The sequence below is a fragment of the Culex quinquefasciatus genome, chromosome 2 (genome assembly GCF_015732765.1).
Source record: "Culex quinquefasciatus strain JHB chromosome 2, VPISU_Cqui_1.0_pri_paternal, whole genome shotgun sequence".
In the NCBI taxonomy this organism is placed as follows: domain Eukaryota; kingdom Metazoa; phylum Arthropoda; class Insecta; order Diptera; family Culicidae; genus Culex; species Culex quinquefasciatus.
In genome coordinates, this window is record NC_051862.1 from 93,008,829 (window position 1) to 93,025,068 (window position 16,240).

The 16,240-nt window shown below is 36.5% G+C and overlaps 1 protein-coding gene across 1 annotated transcript in view; it reads left to right on the forward strand.

Annotated features, from left to right (window-relative positions):
- The window catches only part of LOC6036904 (calpain-C), a 61,382-nt gene extending 53,832 nt beyond the window's left edge, over window positions 1-7,550 (forward strand). The window contains exons 4-11 of the mRNA XM_038254857.1: window positions 4,178-4,834; window positions 4,890-5,157; window positions 5,214-5,697; window positions 5,756-6,137; window positions 6,645-6,756; window positions 6,820-7,010; window positions 7,072-7,204; window positions 7,261-7,550. Coding sequence (XP_038110785.1) covers window positions 4,371-4,834; window positions 4,890-5,157; window positions 5,214-5,697; window positions 5,756-6,137; window positions 6,645-6,756; window positions 6,820-7,010; window positions 7,072-7,204; window positions 7,261-7,287 — 2,061 coding nt within the window. The 5' untranslated portion in view covers window positions 4,178-4,370 and the 3' untranslated portion in view covers window positions 7,288-7,550. The remainder of the gene's footprint in view (window positions 1-4,177; window positions 4,835-4,889; window positions 5,158-5,213; window positions 5,698-5,755; window positions 6,138-6,644; window positions 6,757-6,819; window positions 7,011-7,071; window positions 7,205-7,260) is intronic.
- Window positions 7,551-16,240: the final 8,690 nt, after the last annotated feature.

Below are 16,240 nucleotides of genomic sequence, written 5' to 3' on the forward strand. Positions count from 1 at the left end.
CATCGCCGTTGGACGGTTAGGCGGGAGGGGGCCTGCTGGTTAAAGTTGGGCTTCGTGTGGCTTTTTGGGCGAGTTAAATTTGGAGCTGGTGCGGAAATGCGGTGAAATTAATTGGGCTCATTTTAAACAAACGGACACGAAGCTTAGGGAAGCCGGTATTACAACGGAAATAAATCAAAACGTAAGTAAATTACCTCAATCGGCATTTGGTTTCAATTATTTTGATCGTAATAACCATTTTTTCATCAAATTGTTTGAAACTTCGGTAGACGGTCACTACTTACATAATTTTTCTCATATTCACGATGTAATTTTGGGCAACTACGAAAATGAACAAACTTCTTTTTTATTATCAATTTTAGCAGTTATTACATGCATTTTACTTATTCAATTTTTGCTTTACATTCTTCGGCGATTCCACGTCAAATCAGCAGGATCCGATTCAAAAGTGCTCCAATTTAGCTTAAATTTTACGTTGGTGTTCTTTGGCCAAATATAACGCCAAAAGAGGACGGCAAAAAGTACGTTTTCGGACTATCTATTGAAAAAAAAAACACATTTTTCAAAAGATCTCCGTCTCCGGAATGGCTAAACCAAATTTAACTTAGTTTTATTTTATTTATTTTTTTATTATTATAATTTTTTTTTTTGAATAGGTCCTATAAACATTTTAAAGACAATAGAGCAATTCTCTGAGATTTCGGTCCTTCGTTTTTTTTTTGTATTCGTTAATCGGACTGAAACTTTTTCGGTGCATTCGGTATGCCCAAAGAAGCCATTTTCCATCATTAGTTTGTCCATATAATTTTTCATACAAATTTGGCAGCTGCCCATACAAAAATGACTTAAGAAAATTCGAAAATCTGTATCAAAAAATCGAAATATTGGTCGCAAAAAATTTTCAATTTCACTTTTCGATGAAAAATCAAATTTGCAATCAAAGAGTGCTCTAGTGAAGTTTTGATAAAGTGCACCGTTTTCAAGTTAAAGAAATTTTTAAAAAACTTTATTGAAAATAGTAGCAGTTATTCTTTTTTTTAAATTGGTGCCCATGTTTACCCATTCTTTAAAAAAAATATTTGAATAGCTGAGAAAATTCTCTATATTTTGCTTTTTTAGACTTTGTTGATACGATCCTTAGTTACTGAGATATTGATGTTTTCTGAGTCTCATCCAAACAACCCACCATTTTCTTATGTCGGTATCTCAGCAACTAATGGTTCGATTTGCAATGTTAAAATATGAAACATTCGTGAAATTTTCTGATCTCTTAAAAAAAATCCTTTTTTTTAAACAAGACTAACATTTCAAACGGGCCAAACTTTCAATATTACGCCCTTTTGAAATATTAGTCTTGATTTAAAAATTTTGAAAATCAAAAAATTTCACTAATGTTTCATATTTTAACATTGAAAATCGAACCATTAGTTGCTGTGATATCGACATTAGAAAATGGTGGGTTGTTTGGATGAGAGATGAGACTCAGAAAACATCAATTTTTCTACATGGCAATATCTCAGTAACTAAGGGTCGTATCAACAAAGTTTGAAAAAGCAAAATATAGAGAATTTTCTCAGCTTTTCAAAAATATTTTTTTCAAGAATGGGCAAACATTGGCACTAATTATAAAAAATAAATAACTGCTACTGTTTTCAAAAAAGTTACATAAAAAAGGCTATAACTTGAATACGGTGCACTTGATCAAAACATCACTAAAGTACTTTTTGATTGCAAATTTGATTTTTTGCGACCAATATTTCGATTTTTTGAAAAAATAGTATTGATTTTTGATTTCCCCTAAAACATATCAAAAAATTAAAATAATTAAAATAGCGTTTTTTTTTAAATCAAGTTTTAATGACAAGTGAAATAAAAAATCACCCAATTATTTTTAACGTGTATCATATGTTTTCAGTGTAGTCTTTATCCATACCTACAACTTTGCCGAAGACACCAAATCGATCAAAAATTTCCTTTCAAAGATACAGATTTTCGAAATAATGTTTGTATGGGCAGCTGCCAAATTTGTATTGAAAATTATATGGGCTTCTTTGGGCATACCGAAGGCACCAAAAAACTTTCAGCCCGATTAAAAAATACAAAAATTAAAATTAAAGAAAAAAGACCGATTTTGTAGAGAATTGCTCAATAGTTTATAGGACCTTTTTTTTAAAAAAAAAATCTCTAGAGTTTAATTATTTTGTCGCATGACTTCCCATACCAAGTTTGAGCCAAATCGAAGTACTTATGATTTGGATTCTGCTGGTTTGACGTGGAATCGATGTCTTTTAGTAACAGGCCTCTTTGACAACCTTCAATCATATTATTTCCATTTTTTCTTTATTGTGTTTGCATATTTTTCCCACAGCTTTTCATTTTATTTTTTTGCATAATTTTGATTCTTAAATTATTTGTACCGTAAACCCGGGTGACATTGATAGAACTTCAATTTATTTTTGGAATATTTTCCGAATGGTAAGGTTTTTCTCAAGCTTAATATTTTTAAAACATGAACTGGGGTAGGCCGCACAAGGTCCATGCACTATTTTTGAAAAAAAAGTTTTTTCGATAGTGTTTGAACAAATTGAAGATTCTTATTTTGATTTCCGGGGTGACTTTGATATTGTGGTTTGGTTTGTCATAGTTTTTCTTGTTACAATCAGATCTAAGGTGTTCAAATTTTATTTTACGTCAAATGTACCACCACTAAAGTTGCTGATATAGTTTGAAAAAAAAAACAATGTTTATGTTTAGTTTACAAAATTTATATAAGCATTTAACAAAATACACATAAATTATAGGTAAAATTGTTGAAAAGTCAGAATTTTGCCTGATATTCGTTAAAATTAGTATTGTTCATGACATTGTTGATTCATATTGCATTTTAAACTGAATTCGAAGCAGGAATAAAGAAAATTACATTTTATATGAAATTTGTTCTACAGAAAATGCATACAAATGTTGAGATTTTTTTGAATTGTTTCAAAAACACATAAAATTTCTTATTTACAAACTCTAGTGGAAAGTTATCCAAAGAATCCAAAAATGCATTCCGCTAACCGATTCGAAATCATATTCATTGAACAAATACTTTCGTTGTCCATTCATTTAATTCTGTTCAAATTTTTGTCAATGTTTTTTTGGTTGATGAAAAAAAATCAGTTGGAATCCATGTGTCTGACTTTTATTACGGGCTCAATCGATGTTACATCAAAATGATTTTGTCGTGAACGTGCATTCTTTACTCCCATCCATTTTGGGTCAAAAATCAAAGAGGTCAGCTTATCAATTTTCTGTATATTCCTGATTGCTGTATAATTGGTTTTATTCTGTGAACATACTGGAACGCGATTAAAAAAAAACTTCTAAAAGCGACAAGATAGCGCACGATGAAGGTGATTCGAGATCAACATAAATTCTTGATTTTGTAGTAAAGTAAGGGTAATCAAATTTGTAAACGAGGAAACCATTGAATGATACAGCCAAATTTTAGAAATCAACTTAGAACCTTTAAACAAAAAAGCAATATTTAAAAAAAATGGATGCAATATCTGCCAACCATGTTAAAGATGTTGTCTATCTGCTACAGTGATCGATCGGAGGACAAAAAACTTGACAAAGACACATCTTGACGCCATCAAAATAAACGAGTACACATTAGGCTACAGATCATCCTCTAAAACACTTTTTCATGATCACGGGACATAGCCACATGAAAAATACAGGCTATCCTTTTCTCACAAGTTTCGACAAAATACGCGACATAGGTTAGCAAATGAAATCCGATTTGAAACCTTCACCTAAATTTCATTACCAAGGTAATTGAAACATTACGTCCGTATTTGAAAAGCTATCTTCTACACTTGACAAATATTTGCCTTTGCAGTAAGAAAGAGCAATCTTGAACAATAAGGCGTTACATAAAGCTTGAATACTCAATTAATTACTCATATAAAGCAATCAACCATCACAATGTCATACAAACCCAGCAATTAAACGTGTATATGAGATTAACTCAATTTACTGAATTAAAGCAATACACCGAAAAAACGACAAAATGTGTGGGAAATAATTGCCCGAAAAGCCACAGACAAACAAAGAGATCCATAATAAACCACTTCTGATTGTATCGTTTCCTTACCTTTCGTTTGTTTGTTTCTTTCTGCTTCCTTTCCAGAAACAAAGCCCACGCGCCCCTCATTGCCATCCGTGGTCACCGTCGTCGTCTTCCGTGCTCCCCATTCGCCGCCACGAGATGAGATGATCGTGTGTGGCGCCCGGGCTAGGTTAGACGACCTTCACCATTCCACTGCAGCAGCATCCCCACCAACGGCATCGCGACGGCGCACTCAACGGAACACGGATCTGCCATGACTTCGTCGTACGAGCGAATCAAGGCCGAGTGCAAGCAGAAGAATGTCCTCTGGGAGGACGAGGACTTCCCGGCGACCCAGTCGTCGGTGTTTTACCACCAAACCCCGCCCTTCACCTTCCAGTGGAAGCGCCCGCACGAGATTACCCAGAACCCGGTCTTTGTCAACGATTCGACGGCGCAGTTCGACATCGTGCCGGGCAAGATGGGCGACCGGTGGCTCGTCAGCTGCCTGGGAGTGCTGTACCTTTCGAAGGGCCTGTTCTACCGGGTCGTGCCCGCCGACCAAAACTTCGACAAGCCATACTACGGGATGTTCCGCTTCCGGCTTTGGTGGTGTGGCGAGTGGTTGGAGGTTCTAGTCGACGATAGATTACCAACGATCAACGGCAAGCTGGCCTTCCTGCAGGCCCAGAACTCCAACTCATTCTGGCCGGGGCTGCTGGAGAAGGCTTACGCCAAGTATGTGCACTGTGAGAGCGTTTAGGACTTCTTTAACCTCTACCTTTCCTTACAGATTACACGGGTCCTACGAAGCTTTAAAGTACGGCACACTGCTGGACGGCCTGGCGGATCTCACCGGCGGCATCACCGAGTCGATATCGATCAAAACCGACAGCAATATCCTGATACGACCACCGCTGCTACACTCGCTACTAGACACGACCAGCATCGTGACCTGTACGGTGAACAACGGCACGACGACGCAGATCCGGAACGCGACAGAGGCACTGCCAAACGGTCTCCACGTGGGGATCAACTACCGGTTATGTTCACTGGATAAGGTAGGTTCATCGAGTCTATTGGGAGTGAAGACCCCCACAATCCCCTTTCATTCCAGGCCGAAACCGTAATGGGCGACACGGTCCAGCTGGTCCGGTTGCGGAACCCGCTCGCCCAAACCATCAGCAAAACCGCCAGCTTCAACGGCGACTGGTCCTCCTTTTCCAACTCCTGGGAGCGCGTCACCATGAACGAACGCAACCGGCTCATCGAACAGCTCGAAGTGGGCGAGTTCTGGATGTCCTTCTTCGACATGACGCAAACCTTCACCCACCTCGAGTGCGTCCACCTGGACTCGGACACGGCCCGGGACGAACCACAGCTCTCGGACAAGAACCGACGCTGGCTGATGCGGCTGTACCAGGGCGCCTGGAAGCGCGGCGTCACGGCCGGCGGCTGCCGCAACAATCCGGACTCGTTCCACATCAACCCCCAACTGCAGCTCTTCCTAAGCGAAAAAGAGGATGTGATAATCTCGGTCAACCAGCACAGCGTGCTGGAACCCAAAGTGATCGGCTTTACGGTGTATAATCTTAACAATGGTGAGTTCTAGTAAACCCGCATGGTCACGATCAACTACTAACTTCCTCCCCTTTTCAGTTCAAAACATCAACGGTTGCCTCTCGAAGAACTTTTTCAAGAAGCACAAGAGCTTAGTCAACTCCCAGTATACCAACTCGCGCCAGATAAGCCACCGCTGCACGCTGGACACCGGCCGGTACCTGATCATGGCGACGACCTTCGAGCCGGCCGAGGAGGCGTCCTTTAGTGTGCGCGTGCTCGGATCGACGATCCGGCTCGCCCTTCTCGAGACACAAACCATGCTGCTGCTGGATCCGTTTCCGCTGCTCAACTCCAGCGCCAAGATATCGATGGACTCGGCGAACAACAACGTGAACAACAACAACAACAACAGCGTGTCGGCGACGACGAGTACGGCGCAGTACGAGCCGGTGTTTATGCAGCTGGCGGACGATCAGAGGTGGGTGTAATTCAAGGAGGTCGGCCAGAATGTCCTGCTCCGTATCCGTGTCGTCAACGGTGATCAAAATCTAGCACAGTATTTGCCAATTGAATTTGGATGTTAAGTTAACTTTGCGTCTTCCCTCTCTTCTTTGCTGTGTCTGGTCTTCATTTTTTGGATTTGCTTTACAAACGTTAATTTATCACAAAATGCACTGCTTTTGTACAAGTAGGCGTAATCTTTTCACTGTGAACATTTTTTTCCTCAACTTACCTACTTCTGAATCGGGGAAATTTTTCTTTATTTGCATTTGTTTACGTCACGCGCGCTCAACTGGTGGGGGTTCGGACTTTTTTTTACCGAATGTCAACTTCTTGCAGAATGCGTTGCCGGTTGAGCCGTGTCAACAAATTGCATTTGTTGGATATCACAAATGGAACCCTAAAAAAAATCTCCAATAAAATGTACTTTTTATGTTTTAATTAAATTATTGAGCTCTAAACCCCATTTCGAAACCCATTCCAGGACATTAAACTGCTTCGACCTGCAAGAACTGCTGGAGGCGTGCCTACCCAACGACTACATCCGAAGCTGTGCCAGTCTAGAAGTGTGCCGACAGGTTGTCTGCCTGATGGACGTAAGTGCGCCTCAACCTCATATTTCAGGAAACACCAATGAAAAAAATAAATATATGTTTCAGAAAACCAACCGCGGCCGAATAAATTTCAACGATTTCAACAAGTTCATGGTGAACCTGAAGACCTGGTGGGGCGTGTTCAAGATGCACACGAAGGAAAAGTCCGGCATCCTGCGGGCGGAACGGTTCCGCGATGCGCTGTACGACGTCGGCTTCCAGCTTAGCACGGACATTCTGTCGATTTTGATTCTGAGGTTGGTAGTTTGAGAGGGGTTTTGATTTGATGAAATAATTACCAAAAATTGTTAATTTTAGATACATGAGGAGGGACGGAACACTCCGGTTATCGGACTTTATATCGGCCATCCTGCATCTGACGATGGCGTTCGAGCTGTTCAAGGCCAAGGACACCAACCAGGATGGGGTCATCAGCATGGGAATGACGGAGGTATGCTTAGTTGTTTCAGGTTGCAGGAATTTCAACTAATGTTTTACATTTTTCAGTTTATCAAATCGGTGTTCATGTGTTGACCGCCTGAACCGCCCAACTGCGAAGACAACGTAGTTTCGAAAACCGTTAACGATAGAAGATTTAAGAGAGTACCACTCGTGTATAGTTTATAACTTGTTTAACATTTGTTTTAATCGAATCGAGACGTATGAACAACCTAGCCTGTAAATGTTTTCAGCGCTTGTGCAAACAATTAGAAACAAATTTGCTCATTAACATTACTAGTAATAGTTGTTTTGTAAACTGATTAGTTGATAAATAAAACGCAAAATTTGTACATAATTAAAATTGGTATTGTGTTAATTTCTTTTTCTTACTCCACAGTAGAATAATCAAAAAATGCAGTCGATCCTCCGTTTCTGTATTCTGAGAGGATCAAATTTAGAGACAATCATTCCTCAATCACGGACGTAACATTCAATGCACTTTTAACATTGTTTCGTTGTACACAACGATGGCATTTAGATGATCGACGAAACCCCAAATTTCTTGTCCAGCGGCTTCAAAATCAACTAGTCTTCCTCTAACCGAATTGCTTATCCTTCCCTACAACTCATTATTCCTCTTCCGCTCAAAGTTCTGTACGTTGACAGTGGATCTTTATGTGTTAAAGTCGTTGAAGTTCACTTTTGGGATTAGCTTTACATAAGTTAATTTATCACGAAATGCACTGTCTTTGCACAAATTAATGATAATTTTGCACCACTTAATTACTTGTCCTCAACTCACTTCTAAAATTTGGAATTTTGACTTGTTTGTTCTTTGTTTACGCCTCGCGTGCACTTCTGTCACTTTTACTGACATTTCGGTGGGTTCGGACTTTCTACCGAAGTGCGTTCGGTCTTTTTACCGAATGTATTCTTCTTACTATTCTTGCTGTAATTGTTGCCGCTTGAGCCGTGTCAACAGATGACTTTATTGGCCGATGCCCCAAGTAATTTGTTTTCCTTTTTTGGTACCTGTCGTGATCGGGGACTTTCTTTTATAATAAAAACACAGATATTTTGCAATTAACAAACAACACGTCTTATTCCACAGAAATTAACCACAAAACTGATTTGAGTCAAATTTGACAATCTTCATTCTCTCTTTCGCCGGCCGCGCGCATCTCGTTGTTTCCACGCTCGTTGTTCTCTCTCGCAGCTCGCGCGCTCTCGCACTCAATCCACAATTAGCTAACAAGGCAATATTCATGAAGGTGCGCACTTTTGTTGCGCTCTTAACTCTTATTTATGAATTATATCAATCTTATAATAAATACTCATTTAATAATTTATTACATATTCAATCCTGCAACCCATAATCCCTACATTCTCCTCTTTTCTACTCTCTAGATGACGAATATCAATCATAATTCCTAACAGAAAAATTGCATGAATGCTAAATCAATCAATGTTTTTTTTTAATTTCCTAAAAGATTTTCGTCGGGTTCCTCGACTTTGTTTTCATGCTGATCTAAATACGAAAGCGCAGTCTTCGAAATGTTTCATCTATGTTGTCCAAGAGACTGACATCCGATCGCAGGAGTTGTAGCAAATGGAATGCGCTGATGAGGTTGAAAATTTATAACACCTGAAAATATAAGAAAAGAAAAAACGAGGAGAAAAACAAAAACCACAAATATTTCTCAAATAAACGCAGGTTTATCAATTTTTATGCAATACGAGATTAGTGATTTTTACCTGATTTTCTTTAAATTTTATGTAATTTAAAATTAAAAAGCAAATTTTACAAACATTGCTGAAACAACACAACACGATTTAAAAAAAAATAAAAATTCAAATTCAAAATCAATTTTTATTTTTTTTAACATTTCGAATTAAATGGAATCACATTATTTTTATTTATTATCATTTTGTGAATATGAAATATAAAACAATGTGTTCTAAATTCAAAAATCTAACATTTTGCTGACTTAAATAACAAATGAAGCATAATCCCGGCGTTTTAAAGTTTTAAATTTATGTGTACCATAAAAAAAAAGAATAAACATTTCTAAAAATATATACAATGTGGTAATTTATTTAACTTATTTAAAAAAAATCTGAAACAAAAATTATGACAGGCGCAGATATTGTTTTTACTCAAATTTACACTTTGAATTTATGTGCGCCTGCCACGGAGTTCAAACCGATCTATGAATTATGAGCCCAAGCCCAGTGCCACGTCCGATTGATCCACCAGACGGGACTTGAAGGTAAACATTAACTGATTTTAATATTAAATGCAGACGTGACGAAAAGTATATGTTTGTAATTAATACCCAAAAACACCCAAAATGGATCTACAAGCAAGCTTATTCCTTCCTCATTTTCAATATTTTTATCTGTACTTTTCTGTAATTTATTCCCAACCAAGCTGTACAGCTAAAACAAACAACATTTTTTTAAATAAAGGCTAGTATGGAGATCGGAAGGAAAGGGGTCAAGAAACAGCTTCACGAACAGCAGAACAAAGGAGAGGGAGCGTTTTCTTAGGGCTTTTCTTCACCCTATCTGGCTCGCTTTCGCTTCTACTGCTGCCCATTTGAATTTTTTCTTGACCGGTTCCTTCCGATGTGCGTACACCGCTCAACATTGTATCAAAAATTACCGCATTTTAACTAATTTTGAAACTGTTAGTAAATCATGGCAAAAATTACTAAAATGCAAAATCAGTAATATTTTCGAAGAATTTGTTTTCATCAGTACCGGTACACTTTTATAAAATAAAAAATAGTCCATATTTCAGTTTAAGATGATTTCTTGAAAAGCAATCTCAATAACTGAAGCAAATTGCAAAAATAATATAATTCAATTAATGCTCAAAATGTGCTTTGCTGCACAAAATACATTTTTTTATAAAAAAATAAAATCAAATGTTGTTTATTCATGCCACAAAAGCTTTCTTAAAAAAAATTACCGATTTAACGATTTTGTTCTGTAAATGCATGGTAGTATCAAAATTTTTCAACTTTTATATTAAAAATTTTGAACTTTCTATTAATATTCACTTACGTGATCTTTAAACCAGACAAACGATAGTTTTTACCGAAGAGTTTTTTTTTCTCTTTTCATAGTTCAGAAAATATTATTCTAATGAATAAAACAAAATCATGTGGTAAATTGTTGCAATAAAAATAAAATATATAAACTGAAATAAATGCCGTTCCGCTATATTCGATTTCTATTATATGTCAAATTAATTTTCTCTTCAAATTGTATTTATTGTAGCTAAAGGTATGGATTCAAGCACTTTTGATATTACCGTAGATTAGATTATTCAATGTTACATTTAATCATGATCAAAACAATGTTTAAGGTCATTTTATTTATAAATACCTTCAAAATGTACTGTGCTTATCAGATAACAACAAAAACATATTTTATTCAATTATTCTTGTAATGCATAGATGTATAGATTGCAATCTGACTACTTTCTCAAAGGGTTCCAGCTCAGGCGAAACATTTTTCAAACTACCACCGCAGAGGTCTGTCTGGCTTCAACACGGAGGATACAATACCCTAACCATAAATTCCTTCAAAACGTATCTTGCTTATCTAAAAACAGCTGAAAGATTTTTTAATGTTTTATTTTTAAATATTTTGTTTTATTTTTCTCGTAATGTAAAATGGGTTCCAAGCAACTTTGATATATTACTTGAGTAGATTGTTCACAGAAACTTAATTTTTTTAAATCACGATCTTTACGATCCCTGTCAATAATTTCTTTTCTTATTTAAAATTTTAACTTTTTCTTTGCTGATAAACTCCTGTTATGTAATTTGAAAAAGTTTGGTTTCATAATTAAGTACAATCGATTAAAGAACCCCAAAGTTTCTTTAATTCATTAAAAAAAAATTGAATTTTGATATATTTACTTTACTAAAATTCTGAAAGTTTTGTTTTTTTTTACTCAATTAAATGATACAGTGTTATATAATATAATTTCTATAAATATAATTTTTATATAAATATATTTTCTATCGAAATTAATGAATGATTTTGAACTATTTTGATACAAATAACAGATATTGCATTGAAAAATAAAAATAAATATAAATATTTCCTAGTTTTTTTTTAAATAATGTTTTTTTTTTCGTTGCTCAAATTGTCACTCATACTTCTCAATTCAAAATTAATATTTAAATATTTGTATTATTTTCTCTTGTGACGCAACGCTCTCACACTTTAAATTATATTTCAAGCATTTCTGTTGATTAATCATTCCTTTATTTATTATTTAAAAAAGCATCAAATTAATTATTAAGTGAATTATTTAACCTTTTTTAACTAATAATGTATTGTTCATGTTAACGATTACTTAAATTTTTTACTTCCCTGTGATATAATGTTGGGTTTCAAGCAACTTTTGTATCACAGCTGAGTAAATCGATTAAAGTAACAATTAACCATAACAACTATCAATATGGAATACTTAATCATTAACGTCTTTCAATTTAGAGGTTTATCTTTCAAGAGAGGACAACTCCAGTTTTAGTAATAGTGACAACCGTTTTAGTCCTATTCGATGAATTTAAAATCATTTTTTTAGGTAGTTCACAGACATAACGGAAAAATACATATTGCTTTATCTGTGGATACCAAAAGTGCTCACTTTCACATTTAAATTTATTTATTCATTTTCTTCGGTTAATTTCTTTTGTGATGTTAAAGACGGTCCTTAATTGAATGAAAAGATTTGCTGAACAATATATTTTTAAAATCCATAAGGCTCCTTCTGCGAAGTTATTAAAAAAAAATCATCACAAAAGTCTGTCGGGTTCCTTTATCGAGGAGATTGTTATCTGACTGCTTTCGCAAAGAACTCCAGCACAGATTATTCATCATTTTTTTTTTTTATCTGACTACCATCACAGAGGTCTGTCAGGCTCCAACACAGAGGAGACTTTTTTCTGACTACCATCGCAGAGGTCTGTCAGGCTCCAACACAGAGGAGACTTTTTTCTGACTACCATCGCAGAGGTCTGTCAGGCTCCAACACAGAGGAGACTTTTTTCTGACTACCATCGCAGAGGTCTGTCAGGCTCCAACACAGAGGAGACTTTTTCTGACTACCATCGCAGAGGTCTGTCAGGCTCCAACACAGAGGAGACTTTTTTCTGACTACCATCGCAGAGGTCTGTCAGGCTCCAACACAGAGGAGACTTTTTTCTGACTACCATCGCAGAGGTCTGTCAGGCTCCAACACAGAGGAGACTTTTTTTCTGACTACCATCGCAGAGGTCTGTCAGGCTCCAACACAGAGGAGACTTTTTTCTGACTACCATCGCAGGGGACTGTCAGGCTCCAACACAGAGGAGACTTTTTTTCTGACTACCATCGCAGAGGTCTGTCAGGCTCCAACACAGAGGAGACTTTTTCTGACTACCATCACAGAGGTTTGTCAGTCTCCAACACAGAAGAGACTTCAAAATTAACTATGACTAATCAATTATAACGGCAAAAACGTTGCTCAAATCAAATTTCAAAGCAAAACATTGTTTGTCAATTTCTAAAAATTTCATTAGAATTCTAAAACGATAGTTTTCAATTTCCACAGCATCAAGCAACAATCTAATATTGCATCAAATTCACAGTAAAAACTTCTCGTCAATAATAACAACAATCAAATCTTCATTCAAATGAGAACTAAACATTTTTCATTAACCATAAAATTAATAATCAAATTTTTTACCATATAAACAATCAAATATTGCGTCAAATTTAAAACTCAAAATTGCCCATCATAAAACAACAATCAAATATTGCATGAAATTTTAAACCGAATAAAAATACCGTTCTATAATAACAATACTCAAATTCAGAAAACAAATCTTGGCCTTCGATTGCCACAACAAAAAGCAAATCTTTCATCATATTCAAAATAATAACTGGTTTTCGATTACCACAATATCAATCAAACCTCGTATCTTACTCGAAACAAAATATTGGTTTTCATTTATCGCAAAAATAAGCAAATTTGTCATCTTATCATAACAAAACATTGGTTTATAATTCCCTCATCAACAATCAAATCTTTCAATCAAAAATAACCCTGTAAATTTTGTAATTTGTGATTTTATTGGACATTGCATCAAGTCATTGCCATAACAAGCATATCTTTCATTAAATTTAAAACAAAACTAACAAGAAGCAAATATTTATCTTATTCAAAAATAAACATTGGTCTTCAATTACCAAAGTAACCAGAATCCAATCCAAAATAAAAAATTAAAATAATGATCATGATCATCAATAATAACAACAATCCATAACAATCAAATTTTGCATCAAATTCAAAACAAAACATTGGTCGTCAATTATAATAACAACAATAAAATTCAAACAACAAATTTGATTTCAATTACCAAAACAATAACTAAATTAAAAACAAATTATCTACCTTCAATCGCAAACTAATCCTCCATCAAATTCAAAACGAAATATAAAAAAAAAACGAAGTTGACTTTATAGCTGTCGGCCACCATTTTTTTTTTTTTTTTTTGAAATTAAATATGTCTTTATTGAACATTCTTATAATAATAACATTTCTTTTACATGATAAGTGGTATGGCCTAATGCTCTTCATCTTTGTTGTATTTTTCGTTTTATTATTAACTGATCACATTTATTTATTTGCTTCAAATTGTTTTACATTATTGCATTGAATTGAATACATTTGGGTAAAAGAAGAAAAAATCACTTTAACAACTAATCCTAACCTAAAACTAAACAAATAAATCCATTGAAATATTCAAAATCACTAGAACGAGTAAACTACGAACTGTATTTTAAGATGAATGCTCCAAGAGTTCTTACTTGTTCCTGGCGAGTTTTGCACCCACGCAGAGTTGTTGTCATCTCGATGAAAATGTTCAGAAGTTCTTGTGGTGAAAACAGGTCACTACTGCCTTCACCCGTTGATATTGGTTGGTTTTCCCTCGTTTGCTGACTGAAGCCTGGAGGAGTTGTATTCTCTGCAACTTTTTGCCGCTGATTCAACGGCAATGGCTGAAGATTTGGAACCACTCGAGTAGATCCTGCTCCTGGTGACGCCAAAGCAGGAAAATCCACGTCCGTGTATGCTGGTGGTGTTTTGCGACGATTTGGTTGGTGCCTCGTCGTCGCTTGCTGCCGAATTTTTACAAACTCAGCACGTTTTGGGCAGCTTCGATTCTTGGTCGAATGGTCGCCGCCGCAATTGAAGCATTTCGCTTCGATGTTCTCGTTGATTGTTTCGCAAGCTTGAGTTTTGTGCTCACCTCCGCAGGTTGCACAACGACTCTTGATGAAACAGTTCCTTCCACCATGTCCAAACTGCAAGCAATTCGAACATTGCGTCACGTCACGGTGCACTGGACGATAACGTTCCCAAGTCACGATGATGTTGAAAATTGCCCGAACTGCTTTCAGCTCAGACGGCGTTGTCGATCCTTTCTCGAGATGAACCAGGTACAGTTGATCACGATACTTGATGTCCTTGTTGTGCCTCGTCATCTTGAAGACTTCGATCACGTTCAACTTAAGAGTTTTGAGCTCTTCTTTCAGCACACTCACATCCATGTCGTACAGGCCACGGAGGACCTGTTTCATGGGGCGTTTACCTGGATCGTCATGGCTGTAGTATTCAATCTTTGTGTTGTTCAGGAAATCCCGAACGTAGTTGTAATCCTTTCTGGTAGGTAGCAGAATTTTGAGTCCATCAGCACACAAGCGAATGGAAGCTCGTAAAGCACCAGATTTGATAAACCCGGTCAGCCACTTTCGCACCGAATCCGATGACGATGTTTTCACAAAAATGGGTGGCAACTTTTCCCGTCGTTCAAATTCTTCCTTCTCGCTCACGTCCACAGGAGGGTAGCGAACTGGTTTCAGACAATTTTGAGCGTCCTTGCTCAAACTGCCTGGCTTTGCAGGAAGCGCTTCGGCATTCTTTAGCTTCTTCAAATCTGCCGATCCTGCTGGTGAGGACCGCCTCTTTTTCTTGCCCTGAGGCATTTTTGCACTTTTTAAGCACTTTTCAGGAGCTAAAATCCAGGAGTACCTCACTGAATGATGGTCCACAAGGGAATCGTCGGCCACCATTGCTAGTACCAACCACTAGTGTCTTCCTTTTTATCTACAAGGACTTCGCCGCCCTGGGCTCCTAAGTGTATGAAAGTATGGCACGGAGCGACGGCGCCGAATACCCATATTTACACAAAGAATTTTAGAGCGCCCGCCGCGGGATTCGAACCGGCGACCTCTGGATTGTGAGTCCAGTGCGCGGTCCGATTGATCCACACGGGCGGACATTCAAAACGAAATATTGATTTTCAATTTCCACAATCTTGTCAAATCTTTTGTCAAATTATAAACAAAATATTGATTTTCATCAATCACAAAAATAAGAAAAAAATTGAAGTCTAATTCGTAACAAAACATTGGAGTTTAATTTCCACAACAACGATTAAACATTGCATCAAATTAAAAACAAAACATTGGTCGTCAATCCAAACAACAACAATCAAATCTAAAGCAAAAATGTGATTGTACAAAAACAATCAAATTTTGAGCAAATTATTTGCCTTCAAATTCCACCATAAACTTAGAATAAAACATGGTTTTCAATTATCACAACGAAAAGCCAAACTTACTACTTCAAAACAAAACATTCGTTCCCAATATCACAACAACAAGCAAATCATTCATTAAATTCAAGACCGTCAATTATCGCAGATAGTTTTATGCCTTTTATCAATTTCAAATAACAAGTTCAAACAAAAATCTACCTGTTTCAAAACACAGGCAAAACAACAAAGCGAAACTTTGGACCTGCATCTTGGCAGGTAAACAAAACTGTTGGATTTCACAACACAACAATTCAAGCAAAACAAATGATCTTTCATGAATCAAAAGGTTCGACTTACCGGACTGTGCCATTGTCGTGATCGGGGACTTTCTTTTATAATAAAAACACAGATATTTTGCAATTAACAAACAACACGTCTTA